At 44.7% G+C, this 17163-nt stretch overlaps 1 protein-coding gene across 1 annotated transcript in view; it reads left to right on the forward strand.

Moving 5' to 3' along the window:
• Positions 1-17163, forward strand: part of SEL1L3 (SEL1L family member 3) — a 108932-nt gene that overhangs the window by 50794 nt on the left and 40975 nt on the right. The window contains exons 10-11 of the mRNA XM_081537646.1: positions 8740-8951; positions 10472-10651. Of these exons, the coding sequence (XP_081393772.1) occupies positions 8740-8951; positions 10472-10651 (392 nt within the window). The remainder of the gene's footprint in view (positions 1-8739; positions 8952-10471; positions 10652-17163) is intronic.

Below are 17163 nucleotides of genomic sequence, written 5' to 3' on the forward strand. Positions count from 1 at the left end.
ATCCTGCGGTGGGTGTCTGGCTGGCTTTGGAGTGCTTTGGACAACTCTAGTCAATAGGAACTATGTTTGTATCATGTTTTCTGCTATCAGCCTGAGCTATTTCGTCCTGTTGACTAATAGACTTTTCTAGAATATCCTCATCAGATTACATTTCTCGTATCTGAGATAAGCTACAGGAATAGACTCAAGGATCAGATGTTGGCTGCTCAAAATTCTTGATGCAGGAACTGAGTAGGTGCAGTAGCACAGATAAAGGAATGCAACTGTGTGAATAACTTAAGTCACTTGTATCACAACCTTCCATTCATTCATTCCCTAGAGTACTGACCAAGTAGCCCCCATGAGCCAGGATAGAACAAAGATGGGGCCATGATTTGAGTGAGAGTGACTTAGGTTAAATGCAAAGAAAAACATCAGCTCCCATAGTTCCCACAAATAGAATTAATTGGTGGAATTATTTATTTTCCTGGCATTAAAAAATACATATGACAGCAACAGACAATGGCCTGCAATTTCTCATTCTTTGTGACAGTCTCACCATTTGCTTGGCAGCATTGCCTCACATACACCGCCAACTCCACTGCCAGGCTGCTGTACGTGCATACTTCAGATGTGAGTGTTTCCCCCCACACCGACACCATATGATTTTAGATGGATCATCACTTCAAAGGAGCCATGGGAACAGTGCATGGGGTACAGAGCTGGGAGCCTGTGCTTCCTCACAATCAGCTGGAGTGTCCTCTGCTTTCTGCCCAGGGAGGTCAGGAGTGGTCACCACCTCCTAGTTGTTCCCAAAAGATTGAGTTCTACTTTTCTACTACAGAAGAGAAAATCAATTATTTACACTATCACTCTTTAAGGATTGTAATTTAAAAAAATTTTTGTGGTAAAATGCACATAATTTAAAATTCCCCATCATCACCATTTTTAAGTGTAAGGGCTTGCCTCGTAGCTCAGTTGGTAGAGAATCTGCCTGCAATGCAGGATACCCGGGTTTGATCCTTGGGTTGGGAAGATCTCCTGGAGAAGGGAATGGCAACCTACTCCAGTGCTCTTGTCTGGAGGATTCCATGGACAGAGGAGCATGGCGGGCTACAGTCCATGGGGTCGCAAAGAGTCAAACATGACTGAACGACCAACACTGCTAGTATACTCCTTTAGACCACAATTCCCCACCCCGCTCCCTGGAGGCCACCATTCTACTTTCTTTGTCTATGCATTTGATTCTTCGAGAGACCACATATGAGGGGACTCATACAGTATTTGTCCTTGTGGGACTGGCTTATCTCACTTAACAAAAAGTCCTCAAGGTTTGCCCATGCTGTAGCCTCTGTCAGAATATCCTTCCTGTTTAAGGCTGAATAATATTCTACTGCATGTCTAGATCACATTTTGTTTATTCATTCATCTGTGGATGGACACTTGGGTTGCTTCCCCCAACCCAAGTGCACTGTTTTGAATAGTGCTGCTTTGAATGTAATGTACAAGTATCTCTTGAGGACTTGGCTTTCAATTCTTTAGGCTATATACTGAGAGGTGGGCTTGCTGGATCATATGATGATTCTACATTTAATCTTTTGAGGAACCATTATCCTGTTTTCCATAAGGGCTGCCAGCAGTGTACAAGGGTTCCAATTTCTCCACATTCTCACCAACACTTGTGATTATCTGGGGTTTTGATGGTAGCCATTTTCATAGGTGTGAGGTATCATTTGTAATTTATTTGCCAAGGTAAGTCTAGTTTCATAGGAATGAAGAATGCAATCCTCTCATAAAGGGACAGTGCCTATGAAGGAGATTCATGGACAGAAAGGAAACTTATGGACCTAAGAGACAGAGTCGCCCATGTAAAGCTCATCTCTTCTGCCTTGAGACACACGTCCTTGATCCTCTGCGTGTCTCCATTACTTGCTTGACTGCAAGCTTTCCCAGGGTAATGCAAGAGGTGTAAGTAATTGACACTTCCAATTACTTCGCAGTGTCTGCAGTGATGCTGGACATAGGTTAGCTGCTTAGTTATCAATCTTTCTTTCATATGACCTGATATAGTGCATTTCTTCACCACTCCCCACAAAGAACACATCTCAGCCACCTGTGCTCCTCAGCTTGCCTGCCTCGCAAGAAGCGCAACCCAAACAGCGTCTTCACATCATCGTTCCTGTCCCCTCAGGCAGTCGGCTCCATCTCCCCGACCCTCCTTGCCATCGTGTAGGTGTCGCCTTATCAGTACCCACCTTACCAAGTTACAAGATTGACTTGCCTGTCTAGTTCCACAGCAGTGCTCGGATGTCTTCAAATCTATGCTTTCTTTGAACACCCTCAGTAAATATTTGTTGAGTCACTAAACGCACTCCAAATTAATAAGTGATCTCATCGTACGTACTAAAAACATCTTTTGGGGGTGTGAGAGAACAGGCAGTTTGACTTCCAGGAGATGCAAGTTCAAAGTCTGCACTAGCCAAGCCATTATAACAATCCAGACTGATGGAGTCTATGGCTTATTTGCCTTTTCTCTACATTTTTGTGATTTCTCTCACACAGTTTTTAGTCTGCTTCCCCCTCAGGAGATGACATCCTGGCTCTGAAAACACTGTCTTGTTTCCCAGGTCAGGCAGAATGCTGTCTCTCAACTCTTGTCTGTCAGCAAAAGTAGACCAGAATCCTTCTTAGACTATGCACACGCATTACAAAAGAATACCAGAAATACAGCCCTCAGGGTTCTTGCCTCCATATATATGTAACCTCGTTGCTGAGGTAATACAGGTACCTGGATATGAAACTGCCCGAAGGTTCATGCAGACCCAACTTGGCACCCATGTACTGAGAACCTCCATGCATGGCGCTGGGCCCTGGGGCGACCGTAATGAGAAGCATAGAACAACCCACACACTACTGTCTGCCAAGTGCCAGGGGATGTGGAGGTAGGAGTCTTCTTACATGGTGACAGCTGATATGCTAACCTGATATAAAACGCAGCTGTCCCCACTGGTAGTTCCCACTTTGAAGCAGCACAGGACTTGTTCCTCACCTCCCCGAGTCAGCATGCCTCTGAGTTAGAGATGGCAGTGCTCCTGGGGCATCCAGGTGCAATGCATACAGATGTAGTAGCCAACCCTTCCCGCCTCCTGGCGTTCCTGGGCCACTGCTCTGCATCCTCATTTCCTCACGTGGTCTAGAAATGCTCCGGTGCCACTCTGTCCTGAAGTCCAGGCTCTGGGGGACATCCAACCAAGACCCCCTGTTCAAGACTTCAGGGGGACCATTCTAATTGGCCAACCTCTGTGCTGTTCCCTGGGGAAGCTGCAATTCTCTGGGAAAATGGCTCTTGTCAGAGCATAGAATTGCCTATTAGCTGTTTCTAATGCTAGGCTGGTAGTATTTCAGTATGCACACATTTTCATCCTTGAAGAGGTATGCTGGCTGCTTCTTTTCCTCTCCTCTCAAACCTTCCTTGACAAAACGGAACCCTTTGAATTCAGAAACCCTTTGAATGAGGCTCTGGAATCAGGGAAGAGAGGTGGTGGGGACTGGCTGGTAAGAGGCTGCCGGAATAGCAGAGCCAGGTGAGGGCTCTGGGTCAGAGAACTGCTCATGGTAGGAAGGAGTGAGGAAGGACACAAAGGCCTATGTGCAGGGGGACTCCCCGTCAGGGAGGGCCAGGTAAGCGAGACAGGTGAGCAGCCAGCACGCCCTCCAGACATATGACCCGAGGCCAGAACTGTTGACTCCCTATCTTCTTTTCATGCCAGACTGGGCACCCCTGAGCCCATGAGAGCTGGTGACTGTGGCCACAGAGAGGTTGAATTCTGCCAGCGGTGGTCCTCAGGGGGAGGCTGGGTCTGAGGCTGGGCTCCCGTCCCAGGGCTGATGCCATCTGCGTTGTTCCTGCAGGACCACTGCCTGGCTCTTGCCCCAGGCTTCAGAGAGTGGAGTGCAGGAGACAAGGTTCCTCTTCACAATATGCAGAGGGGTGGTGGCTGCACTTCTAGCTTGTTCCTGAAAGTGAAAGTGTTAGTCACTCAGTTGTGTCTGACTCTTTGCAACCCCATGGACTGCAGCCCCTCAGACTCCTCTGTCCATGGGGCTTCTCCAGGCAAGAATACTTGAGTGGGTCGCCATTCCCTTCTCCAGCGGATCTTCTTGTCCCAGGGATCAAACCCGCATCTCCCACCTTGCGGGCAGATTCTTTACAGTCTGAGCTGCCCGGGAAGCCCCCCAACTCTTCATATTTTTGCAGTGTTTATTTGGAGACTAAAATGCAGAGCATGAAAAGGGTAGAAACACAATGGTGTTATTTAGGAATGCCAGGATACTCTGGAATTTAAGAGCTATGTTTGTTGTTTTTCATTAAAGGGCCCCTATCTTATTTTTTTAATTCAAGGAAGTATACATTATAGTTTTTAAAAAATATACACAGAGAAAGAGATAAAAAGAAGGAGGGAGTGGGGAGAAGAGGAGGGAGGAAGAGAAATGACATGTATAAAACCAGAAAATCTACACAGGACAGAGAAGTACAAACAGTTTATTTTGGGGAGAGAAATAAGCCACCTCTTTGAGTCTCAGGAACCCTGTGGGGCTCATCAAATGCAAATGTGAGACGTGCTATTTAAAAAAAAAAAAAAAACTAGTATAACTTGGTGAAGATCTTTCCTTTTCTGGTTAAATGATATTTTCTCCTTTCACGTTTTTTTCCCCCTTTTCAAACTTCTCTGGATACATTATACCTCTCGGAGGGTTGAAGCCAAAAATGACTTTCTTAATGTGTCTTTTTCCCCTCACAAGGAATAAATAAACCTGCCTTTTTCTCCCAAGTTCTCCATCAGATGTGGCTTCAGCTCCTTCAGTAGGCGGCTACCTTCTCGTCTTCTGCTTTTTGCCTCTTTTAATGGTGAGCGCACAAATGGTGACCTTATGGTATTGCTGGAAAAAAGAAGAAAGAGCAAAATAAACAATACTGTGCTCCTGGGAAGAGAGTGAGAGTTAATTAACGGTGGTGGTGCCTTTTGTTTCCTTAGCCTCTCGGGTAGTAAGAAAGAAAAATGGGAAAATGGCTCCACTTCTATTTTGTTTGTTTGTTTTTCATTACTCCATTAATCTCCATAAACAAGGCATGTTTTTTAGTTACAGATCCACTAGAAAAAAATGCATATGCTAAACCAGATGGGTGAAATTAACAGTCTCATTAAATGTATTTTTAGATAGCCAGTTTTACAATATCACCAGTGACATCAGAGCTTTGATTTTGTGCCACATTTGAAATGCAAACTTTAAAAAATGTACAAAATGAGCAGTTTTCCTTCAGAAGTATTATTATTTTATTATTATATCCACAAGGGCAGAAAATTGACTAGATTCTTTTGTAGAGAAAGTACTGACTGGTAATGTTTGGGAGGAGTTAAGAATTTTAATAGGTAAAAGAAATAATGAAGGCTTTTCTACCTGCCTTCGTTTTAGTCTGCAAATTTTTTGTGTGTGTGTGCATTTGCTGAGGATTTGAACTTTGTGAAGGTTCTCCCTCCTGATTGTTATTCTCCAGCAATCCGTGCTTCTGGGACAATCCTGCTAATGATTTCTGGGGTTCTGTGCCAGATGTCAGCAGGGCAAGTGTTTCATTTGGAGCTTCATTTAGTTTGGAGTCTCTTCTCCCCTTTGAGTCCCCAAAGCCCATGTCCGTGGGTACTCAGGCAAAACTCATCATCTTAGTTATGTGTTTGGCAAAGCAGGTAAGGCCAGAATGAAATTGTTAACAAAATGGTAATATTGCTTTGCTCTGAGTGTGCACAAAGGGGTACTGGAGATGAGTATTTAAAAGTAAATATAAGAACAAGTAGGAGTAGGGTTTATTTTGCAACTCCATCTGAGTGCTGCAGTACACACTGAATCACTGCAGTAGGCTCTCACCTTGTCTAATGGTTGGATGGGATGGAATTCCCTCAACTCTGTAGAGGGAAAATTCAAAAGAAGAGCCCCAGACTCCTGGTGGAAAAGGGGGTTATCATTCAGATCCATCCCAACAGATGAGCCGAGGAAAGTGTTCAAGGATGTTCATTGCCATGTTGTTGGTTATAGCCAAACCACTGGAAGCAACCCAAGAGGCTAAAAATAGAGAACTTGTTGGAAAAACAACACTGCTACAGAATGCAATACTATTAAAAGTTTAGGAAGAAGAATAAGCTTCTGACTGCTGTGGACTGGTATTTGTGGTATGCTGTTAATTTAAAATAAAAAGTTGACAAATAAGCATAGGGAACTAGATTCAATATCTAGTAATAATCTATAATGGAAAAGAAGCTGAAAAAGAATATGTGTGAGTCATTTTGTTCTACAGCTGATGCTAACACAATGTTAAACCAACTAAGTTCGATAAAAATATTCATAAGGGAAAAAAGTTGAGAGTTTGAATCTATAGGAGCTTTTTGGAAAGAAAACATGTATGTATATAGGCAGCTAGATGTGTAATGAATTGTTATCTATGCTGAGGAAAAGTCTAGTAGTACATACACCAAACTTTCCATAGTTTTCCTTCACAATTAAAGAATGACTGGGAGAGAGGGGACTTTTTATTTTATATAAACCTACATTGTTTGAGCAGCTAATTCTTTAGGAATTAAAAAAAATACAGAAGGATGAGCAAAGTCCATTTGTTCAATGAGGTGGTTCTTTCAGCACTTACCTCTTGGGATGGAGAGAGTAAAAGCAGATCCAAGGTGTTGCCTCTGAACAAGCTGAAGAGGATGATGGTGAGGAGTTTCAGAAGCCAGGAGACAGGACTACCTTAGCGCTGAGTGGAGGTGGTGGAAGAGTACCTCTCCCACAGCTTAGCAAGTGAAGGCACATGCCTCCCTGACAGGGACAGTCAGCTCCCCATGTGCTCAAAGGGATAGGCACCAGCTCATAATCGATGGCGTGGGTCTTACAGTTTTATCCGTTGGATTCCACTGGCTTCTGTGATGCCAAGGCAGAGGCATCAACCTCTGCCAATGAATTGCCCTTCAATTCAATCTCAAATCCTCTAGCGAGAGGTTTCCCACATTGGAAACTTGTCTCTGTTCATGCCTTTTGTGAATTTTTTGTGAAAGTCACTCAGCCGTGTCCGACGCTTTGCAACCCCATGGACTATACAGTCCATGGAATTCTCCAGGCCAGAATACTGGAGTGGGTGGCCTTTCCCTTCTCCAGGGGATCTTCCCAACCCAGGGGTCGAACCCAGGTCTCCCGCATTGCTTTGATGGAGTGCTGATAGAATGAGTCTCTCATTGCCTCCTAGAAGTTGTTAGTAACATTTTAATGTGGGATAGATTGAATAAGATCAAAGAAAAATGCCGGACATAATTCTTAGGGGAGAAAATTTTCATTTTAAATAAATTGACTGTATCTCTTTAAATGGAATTAGTACCTGTGCAATCCTTTGTGGCTTTTTGTAACATAGCATCTAGTAGATACACAGAGTAGAAGTGTAAACATTCGCTGGCTGATTAATAAACGAGAGATGAATAATGTAGATAGACTTTAAAGGACTGTGACAGATTATAAGGCTTTATAACTTGCCCATTTGGACTTAGTTTGTCAATTTATGGGAGGATTAGGTGAAAGGAGGTGCCATAGCTTAAAGTGATTGTATAGAGAGGTCTCTACCCATGGCAGTAAGGTACTTATTAAGACACCTGGTTGCCTATTATCAGGAAGAAGCTGGCGTGCAGTGCAGTAAATCGGAATCTTTTTCTGTGACCTACCAAGCTGGATTCTAGGCTTGGCTCAGCCACTTGCCAGCTTTTGTAACTTTAGACAAGTTAGTTGACTTCTCCAGACTTCAGTCTCCTCATCTGAAAAATTAAGACCCTGATAATAGTACCCACCTCCTGAAATTGTTTGGATTACATGACGTAATTTGCATAAGGCACTTAACCCAGTATTGGGCATTTCATAAGCCTTCAATAAAAGCTGACATTCTTTTTGTTGTATTTAGAAACCCACAAGGAAAACTGGAGGCAAAAGATGATAAGAAGGCATCTCAAAATAAGGTTCTTGTGCTCAACTTTTTCGGAGAAGGCAATGGCACCCCACTCCAGTACTCTTGCCTGGAAAATCCCATGGACGGAGGAGCCTGGTAGGCTGCAGTCCATGGGGTCGCTAAGAGTCGGACACGACTGAGTGACTTCACTTTCACTTTTTACTTTCATGCATTGGAGAAGGAAATGGCAACCCACTCCAGTGTTCTTGCCTGGAGAATCCCAGGGACGGGGGAGCCTGGTGGGCTGCCGTCTATGGGGTCGCACAGAGTCGGACACGACTGAAGCAACTTAGCAGCAGCAGCAGCAGCAGCAGCTCAACTTTTTACAGCAGCACCTCAGATCTGTTTCTGAGATAAAACACACTCTCCTTCAGAGTCTTAGAGGGGAAAAAAAAATCTCTCTGGCAGTTTCGGTGGTCCTAACTTGGTGTGAGTTACACTGAGTAGATTATTCTCTTGAGGCTTTCTCTCAGCTATAGAAAGCACATCCTTTGCCCCAGGATACTAGACTGTCATTTAGTGCCAAAGGAAAAGCTATTTACAGAATGACACCCTGGTATCCCCAACGGGTTTGATTTACTTCCCCGGAAGGTGGTATATTTCAAGGTACTGCAGGACCAGCAATATTAATAACTCAGGTGATTTAATTGGCTCTTCCCAATTCTTTTTAAAGCCATGTCGATCCCATGGTAGTTAATTGTGTGTGCTGTGAATTGTGTTATTTCCAGTGCCGAGGAACCAAAATGAATCTGTATTAGACATCGGTGGGTGGATATTCGAGAAGGCTGTAAAGAGACTCTCCAGTGTTGATGGCCTTCACCAAATTAGCTCCGTCGTCCCCTTTCTGATGGATGCCAGCTGCTGTGGATACCATAAAGCATCCTACTACCTCGCAGTCTTTTATGAAACTGGATTAGCTATACCTCGGGATCAGCTGCAGGTAGAGTATTTCATGCGTTGCAGGAATATCCGTCACCTAGATTGTATTTGCAGGGTAAGGCCCTCGTGCCCCAGGTGGAACTGGACATATTCATGCTCCCTGGAGTCCTTTAAAATCTTTACACTCAAGAAAAACAGCTTAGGGCTGTGTTAAATATAGTATCCCCTGCTGGCGATGAGTGAAAAAGTACACTTGATCCATTTCTGGACACAGCATGGGGAAATGATTGGTATACTAAGGAATAGTTTGTGCAGGGCTTATCAAAATCCTAGTCCTTCAAGAACAGGTGACTCTTACCCAATTCTTGTAACTATTCTGGCTGTGGGCCCATCACCCCCATATGACTTTTTAGCTTAGTGGAATCATTTAGACCTCTAAGCAAAGGATTGTCACATTCAGCCTTCTACCATTAAAACAGGAGGAGGAAATGGCAACCCACTCCAGTATTCTTTCCTGGAGAATTCCATGGACAGACGAGCCTGGAGGGCTACAGTCTATGGGGTGGCAAAGAGTCAGACATGACTGAGCGAATTGCACGCCGTTAAAACAAAACTCATACTAGACTGTTTTGTTTATGGTGTTGAATCCAAATTCCTTATGCAACTTGCTTAACATCTGGAATTGCATTTTTATAAGTGCTGCTAAATAATCCCTGATCACATAGTTTTTGTATTTGTACCCAGGATTGTTTATCCTGGATTTGAAGAGACTCAGACTGTTCAGAGCCTCCCAGGTGGCTCCGTGTTTCTTTCACTTGATTTCTCTGTGTGCGTCTCTGGCTGTAGCAGCTCATGACTGATGTGCTTTCCTAAGTCCCTGAGGCAGTCCCCACTGAGGTGGAACAGAACAGAAGACATGAGCCCTGTTTCTGCCACAAAATGACTGGTTGACCAAAGACATATGACTTCAACTCTCTGAGCCTCTATTTCCTTAACTCTGAAATGAGGTGGTTGGACTAGTTGATCTCTAAGGACCCTTCCCAACACTAATATTCTGAGAATGTGAGGTTGGAACATGGCCCACCACTCAGATCATCTGACCATAGATGACGTAGCTGAAGTGGGCCAGCATCCTTAGAACAGTTGGTGGATACACGAAGAGATGCTGTGAGATAAGTCAGGGGAAGATCCCGTCTTCACTGAGAGAAAAACAAAGGAATTTTCAGCTATTAGACATTAAGGACAGATAATCACGAGAAAGCTCTTGTGACTTTTCTGAAGTTTTTCATGTTTTTTGTTTTGTTTTGTTTCTGTTTTGTGTTTTGGCCATGCAGTGTGGCATGCAGGATCTTAGCTCCCTAACCAGGGACAGAGCCCATGCACCCTGCTTTGGGAGTACAGAGTCTTAACCACTGGACCACCAGGGAAGTCCTATCTAAAGTTTTTTTTAAAAGGCATATTAACTTGTTTCCAGAATGACTAAGCTCATATTATAGGAGTGGGTCCAGATGACCTTTCTATGTTACAATTTTACCACCCTTTTCTGTAATCTTGTGAACATTGTCCATTTCTTCCTAACAGGGCATGTTGTATAGTTTGGTTGGAGGCCAGGGCAGTGAGAGACTGTCTTCGATGAATCTTGGGTACAAACATTACCAGGGTATTGATAACTACCCCCTGGACTGGGAGTTGTCCTATGCCTACTACAGCAACATCGCCACCAAGACACCCCTTGACCAGCACACGCTACAAGGAGATCAGGTACAAGAGAGAAATGAGTGGGAGTGGTTATGGCCCTGCTTACTAGGGCTTCCTGAACAATTTTATAAAGCATCTGCCTATGTGGCTGGTTCATTCACTGTCCTTCAGAGTGCAAGCATAATCCCATGCAGAGAGAAGCCCTCTTATATTCTCCAATTCATATTTCCTCACTGTGCTCTCAGGCTGAACTCAGGGGCCATCCTACATCTGTGCATCAAGAGCTTTTCATGAGTGGGAAGACTGTTATGGGGAGGGGAGATACAGCCCTGGACAGACTTTGATTTTGAAAACCATGTGTACCAGACATTTTGTCTTTGCTCCAAAATCATGTGACTTGGCAAGATCTGGAGATGTCAGGGGAGATTGAGTCAAATTAAGCAGGGGTAGTAAGCCAAGGGCTGCTATCAACATGTCACAAGCAGCAGGGTTGCAGAGTCTACATATAAGAAAGCTCCGTCCCTCCCTATGTTTCTGCTGCCCAGCACCTCGAGAAGCGTCTGCCCATCACATGAGCCACGAGGCTCCAGGTGACTGACAGCAGGCAATATCCTGGATTAAGGACTGGATGAGGGGCACTGACTCCAGCCTCTAATTTTGCAGGCTCACATATCTTTTTGACTCGTTAGGCAAATAAATCAGCGGCTAATATCTGCCTTCAAAACACAATGTGTTACACTGGACCAACTGATAGTTTGTTTCAGGAACCGTGAATAAAAGGCTATAGGTAAAGGTGATGCGTGCATGGACTGTCTATCCAGCCGTGTCCGACTCTTTGCGACCTTATGGACTATAGCCCGCCAGGCTCTTCTGTCCATGGGGTTCTCCACACAAGAGTATTGCAGTAGCTTGCCATGCTCTCCTCCAGGGGATCCTCTCGACCCAGGGATCAAACCCATGTCTCTTTACATCTCCTGCATTGGCAGGCAGGTTTTTACCACCAGTGCCACCAGGGAAGCCCAAGTAAAGGTGACAGTGTAAGAATAAAAAGAAAGCTGCCTTTAAATGATGTAGATTTGCATCCAGCAGGAGTAGATTGTGATGTGGTTGGCCTCTTGGCTTGTATTTTTCATAGCACTTGAGCTAGTTAAGTTGAGAAGTGCAAGTAGACTGTACCAGGAGTTGACAGTGTTTTTCTGTATCAGGTCAGATAGTAAATATTTTAAGCTCTGATTTTATAGTCACTATTTCAGCTACTCAGCTTCTGCCAAAGATAGTATATAAACCACTGGGGTGCCTGGGTTTGTACAACCAGGGACAGTAGGTTACTGCATGGTCAGATTTGGCTCTGGTTGAAGCCATAAGCTCTTGATTTTCACCTTATGCTTAGTGAGCCTGGGGGATGGGTCAGGCTTGTGGAATCTTAGACAGAGCAGGCTAACTGGGAACCAGACCACTTACTGTTCCCCATGCTGTTCCTGCATTACATTTAGAAACCCCCAGTGTAGGACATGTGTGCTTTGGGGATTGGGAATGAATGGTTTCTGGAAAAGAAACCTACAGTGGCCACTGTACAGTTATGAAATAAATGACTCAAAGATACATGTTGTCAGTGAACATTAAATGTAAATCAAGCTATAAAGTACCCAAAGGCTATCTGAATAGATATTCTAATTCCTTTAGAAGATGATGATTTCTCCTGAATAAACTTACACACTCATCATTATCATCTGTATTCTCTCAGCATACATAGGCTATGGGCAAAATTTGACCTCAGTTTGACAGGAATTTTTTAATTTATTCATTTATAAAGTTTTTAAAGAATTATTTTGGAAACACATTCATAAAAAAGTCAGATCACCAAATAATATTGTTATTGTTCTGTTAAGCCTGAATGTGTTAATAATGTCCTGTACGTATACACTTTTAGGAATTCTAATGCAGCATAAATGAGCAAGGGGAGATGATATGTTGCTAACAAGCTTCTTTTCTTTTGAAGATTTGGCCCATGAAGTGTTATGATTATGAAAGAAAATGTTTAATTGGTCAGAACGAGAGAAGATGAATAGAGAAGATCCATCTTGCAGCTGGAAAGTCGTATGATTAAGAATCACAGATACGAATTATACATTTAGTTGTATCGTAGCTCATTTTCTTAAGAGTGTGTAATTAATGGCTTCTTGAGAATTTTAGCAGGTGTCATACGTCGATTTAAATATCCTTTTGTTGAGAGATCTATTAATTCACCAGCAGCACATACCAAGGGGCTTCTCAGGTGGCACAGTGGTAAAGGATCCTCCTGCTGATGCAGGAGACACAAGAGACAAGGGTTCAATCTCTGGGTTGGGAAGATCCTCTGGAGAAAGAAATGGCAACCTGCTCCAGTATCCTTGCCTGGAAAACTCTGTGGACAGAGGAGCCTGGCAGGCCACAGTCCATGGGGCCACAGAGAGTCAGACAAGACCGAGCACACCCACACACAGCACATAAAAAAGGAAGAGATATGGAAAGCCAGACCTCTAATTAACAAACCAAAGATCCATCAGTAACTTCTTTCTTGATTCTTGTTTCATTTTTTATGTAACTTGTGGTTCCCATCACTTCTATATTAGTAATCTCTCTTCAAGTCACTTCTATATGATTTAGAGGGACTCTACTTCAGGTCAAAGAGAAAGAAGATATTAGTTGTTTTTTGGTTTGTTTTTGTGGCTTAATCACAAATGAGTTCCTATCATCCTTTTCACCCTTCAGAATTTGCTCTTCTGAAAGGTTTGCTCCTCAGTCTTTTGCGTCTACACCTTCTAGAGGGCCAGGGGTCTCACACATCCCTCCCTCCACATACTGATGACACGGAAATCTGACTCTCAGGCTGAGCTCTTTCTTACAAACCCCATCTGCAAAAATAACAGATCACAAAGGCAACACACTGTTTCTTCCTCTGCATTCCCCACAAATTCCCCAACCCATGATACCACTGTCCATGCCAGGAACTGGGGAGTCATCTTCAACCCCCCCATCATCCTACCTGGGGTTATAATCCCCCCATCATCCTACCTGGGGTTATAATCCCCAGCAGCTTTACACGCCAACTTCTCTCTGCTCCCACTCCCATCCAATATATAGCCACAGCCTACAACTGTCTTTTACATCTCTCCACTGAGCGACTCTGACGGCCTCCTTTTATGGACTGAGTATGCCATGAATTGGCCCCTAAGTCCACAGGTTGAAGCCCTCACCCCCAGTAACTCAGAACAGGGCCCTACATTAAGGAAGCAGAACCTTTGAAGTGAGGAATACGTACCGTCATGAGGTGACCCTCATTCAGCATGACCGGTACCCTTACAAGAAGAAGAGGTTAGGATGAAACAGAGGGATGACCATGTGAGGACACAAGTTAAGGAAAAAGGGCCTCAGAAGGAACTAAACCAGGACTTCCATGGCAAACTCTGAGCTTCCAATGCAGAGCGCACAGGTCTGATCCCTGGTCCGGGAACTAAGATCCCACATGCCACGTGGCCAAAACAAACAAAAGAACTAAACATGCCAGCCTCTTGATCTTGGACTGCCAGCCTCCAGAAGCATGAGGAAGTTAATTTCTGTGGTTTAAGCCATGCTGTCTGTGGCTTTTTGTTACGGCAGCAGCTCTGGCAAATAAATTTACCCCCTAACTGGCCTTTCTGTCACCAGTTTTGTCCCTTTCCCTGTTCTTCCCACGGAGGCCAGAGGAGGCTGACGACAGGGGAAGTTCTTAACCTGGCTGCACCCCAGAGTCTCATGGGGGATCAGAGAACACCTCTGTGCTGGCTCCACCCCACAGTCTCATCAGATTGACAGGGCAGGGTCCAGGCGTATAGTATGGGTATACATGTCTACGCGCATGTGTATATTTAAAACTTCTTTGGATGGTAGTAACGTGCAGTCAGTGCTGAGAAATACTGATCTGGAAGCACCAAGTCCAGCTCATCACTTGGCATAGGAATCATTCCTTGATCAGGTTTCCCTCTGCTTCTCCTGTCTCAGCTCTCAGCAGTCCCTGCTTGGCCTGCCCACTCTGGAGATGCCAAGCTTTTGGTCACAAGGCTGTCCATACCACCTGACCCTGCCGGGTTTCCTCTGCCTGGCTTGCTTTCTCCATGCCCACCCCTCCTTTTCCTGTCTGCTGACCCCTCCTCCTCCTGGAACACTGGGTTCAGACATCACCTCCTCCTTGGATGTCCCCTTTGCCATGCACCTGGGCACCCAGGCACATCCTTGCCCTTGCTCTATGATGGGTGCTGTGTACAGGATCTCACGTTGGTGATCCCAACGTGGCACTCACTGTTGACTGACAAGACAGAATGCAGAGCAACCAGAAATGGACACAAAGTGATCGCAGTGTTTTGTTGACTCTCTGGTACTTTTTCCTGTGACCAGTGATCATTGTTGACAGCAAGCACCTAGGCACTTGGCTTTCAACTCTGCCTCCCTTGCAGTCAACACCCCTTCACCCTATTTGGGAAATCTTGGGTACTTGCTTCTGTGTCTGCATCTTTACACCTGATATTCCTCCATTCTTACTTTAAAAATCCCTAACATGTTAAATTTCAACAAAGAAAACTTAGATCCTCCTCATTGGGAGCCAAACATTGTAGCTGATTTTAAACACCCTAAGACCTGGGTTCCTCACAGTGGCTCCTCCAGACCCTGAAGGAAGTGGTGGTTTAGATGTAGACTCAAATTGCCCTGCTGTTGAGTTCCCGGGAGTGCTGGCTGAACCATTCTATTTCACAACTTCAGAGAACGTAGATGCTCTGGGAAATGGGGAGCCACTAAGAGCATTTGCTCCTCAGGTTCAAAGTCCACTAAGTCCTTCACCCTCCTCACCCCTCCCTGCTCTCTGCTCCATTCTGCCTGTCCTTTGATTGATGGCAGACAGCTGGCATGATGTAGCCTGCAGGTGAGCAGAGAGAAAGGTGGCAAAGCGTATGAAGAATCAGGATCTCTGGTACAGTGTGGAGCCTTCCCTGATGCTGGGTCCAGGGATGTCTGAGGATTGCAGAGTCTCTGGACACCAGACTTCCTCTCACCTGGTCAGCAGGTCTTAACCCTGCAGTATAGGCTATGAACTGCTCATCCTAGAGACCTTGGATTTTATAACATAGCAACAAAAAGAACCCTTCCCCCCCAGAAGCCACAGAAGATCCCAGAACTAGTCAGTCTGGGACTCTGGACTCCTGCCAGCATCTCCCCAGCTCTGCCCCTAACCCTCACCCCCACCAGTCTTTCTCCACACCATAGCTTCTTCCAGGGTTGGTCACTTTCCCATCTGAAGCATCATTCCTTGTTCTCAAAATGTTTGATGGGTGAACCGTCCGACACTGCTCCCTTTTAGGGATTATTCCTTCATCAAATGCCTTTGTAGATGGTTGACTTTCACAGCGGACCTGGGTGTGTGGCTCTGACTGGTGCTGGTTGCCACTGTGGGGACCCCAGAGCTATAAAGATGCAACCACCAGCCTTGGTGCAGCAGGCAATTGTGGTCCAGCTTCAAGGCCAGTTTGCCTGGATTCATGTCCCAGTTCTGCTGTTCATAGGGTGTGAAATCTTGGATAATTCCACTCACTTCTCTGTCTCTGCACAGTTTTTCACTAGTAAAGACTGCCATGACACTCTCTACCTCACAGAGTTGATAGCGTGAATAAATTAACCTGTATGATGTGTGCTGAGTGGAGCCCAACACACAACATGATGCTCTCAAGTGTTTCCAGCCCTGATACTCCCTCCTCAGATCTGTCCCTTCCATCTTCAAAAGCATCAAACTCTCAGAAATTCATCCCTACAATGTGAGGCTCTGAGCTGTACAAAACTGCAAACACCAACAGGAGGGCTAATATTCTAAACTGCTGTCAGCCTTTTACATGTTAGAATGAGTTCAGGACCTAAAACATGAGTTACCATTCCTGAGAGCTTCCCACATGCCAGACTCTCCACTAAGATCTTCACAAACAATCTCATTTAATCTTCCTGCAACTTTGTGAAGTCAATACAGGTATTGTTCCCATTTTACAAATGGGGCAACTGAAACTCGGAGAAGCCAAAGAACTTGCCCAAAGTCAAACAACAAGCAAGTATTAGAGCCTAGATTTGAACCTGAGTGTTTGTAACTCTTTTGCCCTATTAAAAATAATGGCTAGTAGGTAGAATGCTTTTGATACAGCAGATACCATGCTACACTTCATTTTTATTGATATGGAAGCTAAGACTCAGATAAATAAAGTCAGTGGCCCAAGGCCTACAGGTAGTTAGTGGCGAGTTAGAATTCATATCCCCTGGTGGTAATGTGAAAGATCTGATGTCACCACCATGACACTGTTAGATGGAATTCATTATGTATAAGGGGAGACGGTGAACCAATCCCCGTCTGCTTTCTCCCAGATGCATAAGTCCTTCGCAGGGTGGTGAGGCTGGGTGAGGACTATCTCACAGCCAGCTGTCCTGGGTCTGATTCATTAGTTTGAAGAACTTAGGTAAGTTGCTTAACCTTTCTGGGCCTCATTTTCCACGTGTGAAATGAGGATATTGATAGGGACTGTCTT

This window comes from Giraffa tippelskirchi, chromosome 1, assembly GCF_054371585.1.
Source record: "Giraffa tippelskirchi isolate mGirTip1 chromosome 1, T2T-mGirTip1v1.2.pri, whole genome shotgun sequence".
Lineage (NCBI taxonomy): Eukaryota > Metazoa > Chordata > Mammalia > Artiodactyla > Giraffidae > Giraffa > Giraffa tippelskirchi.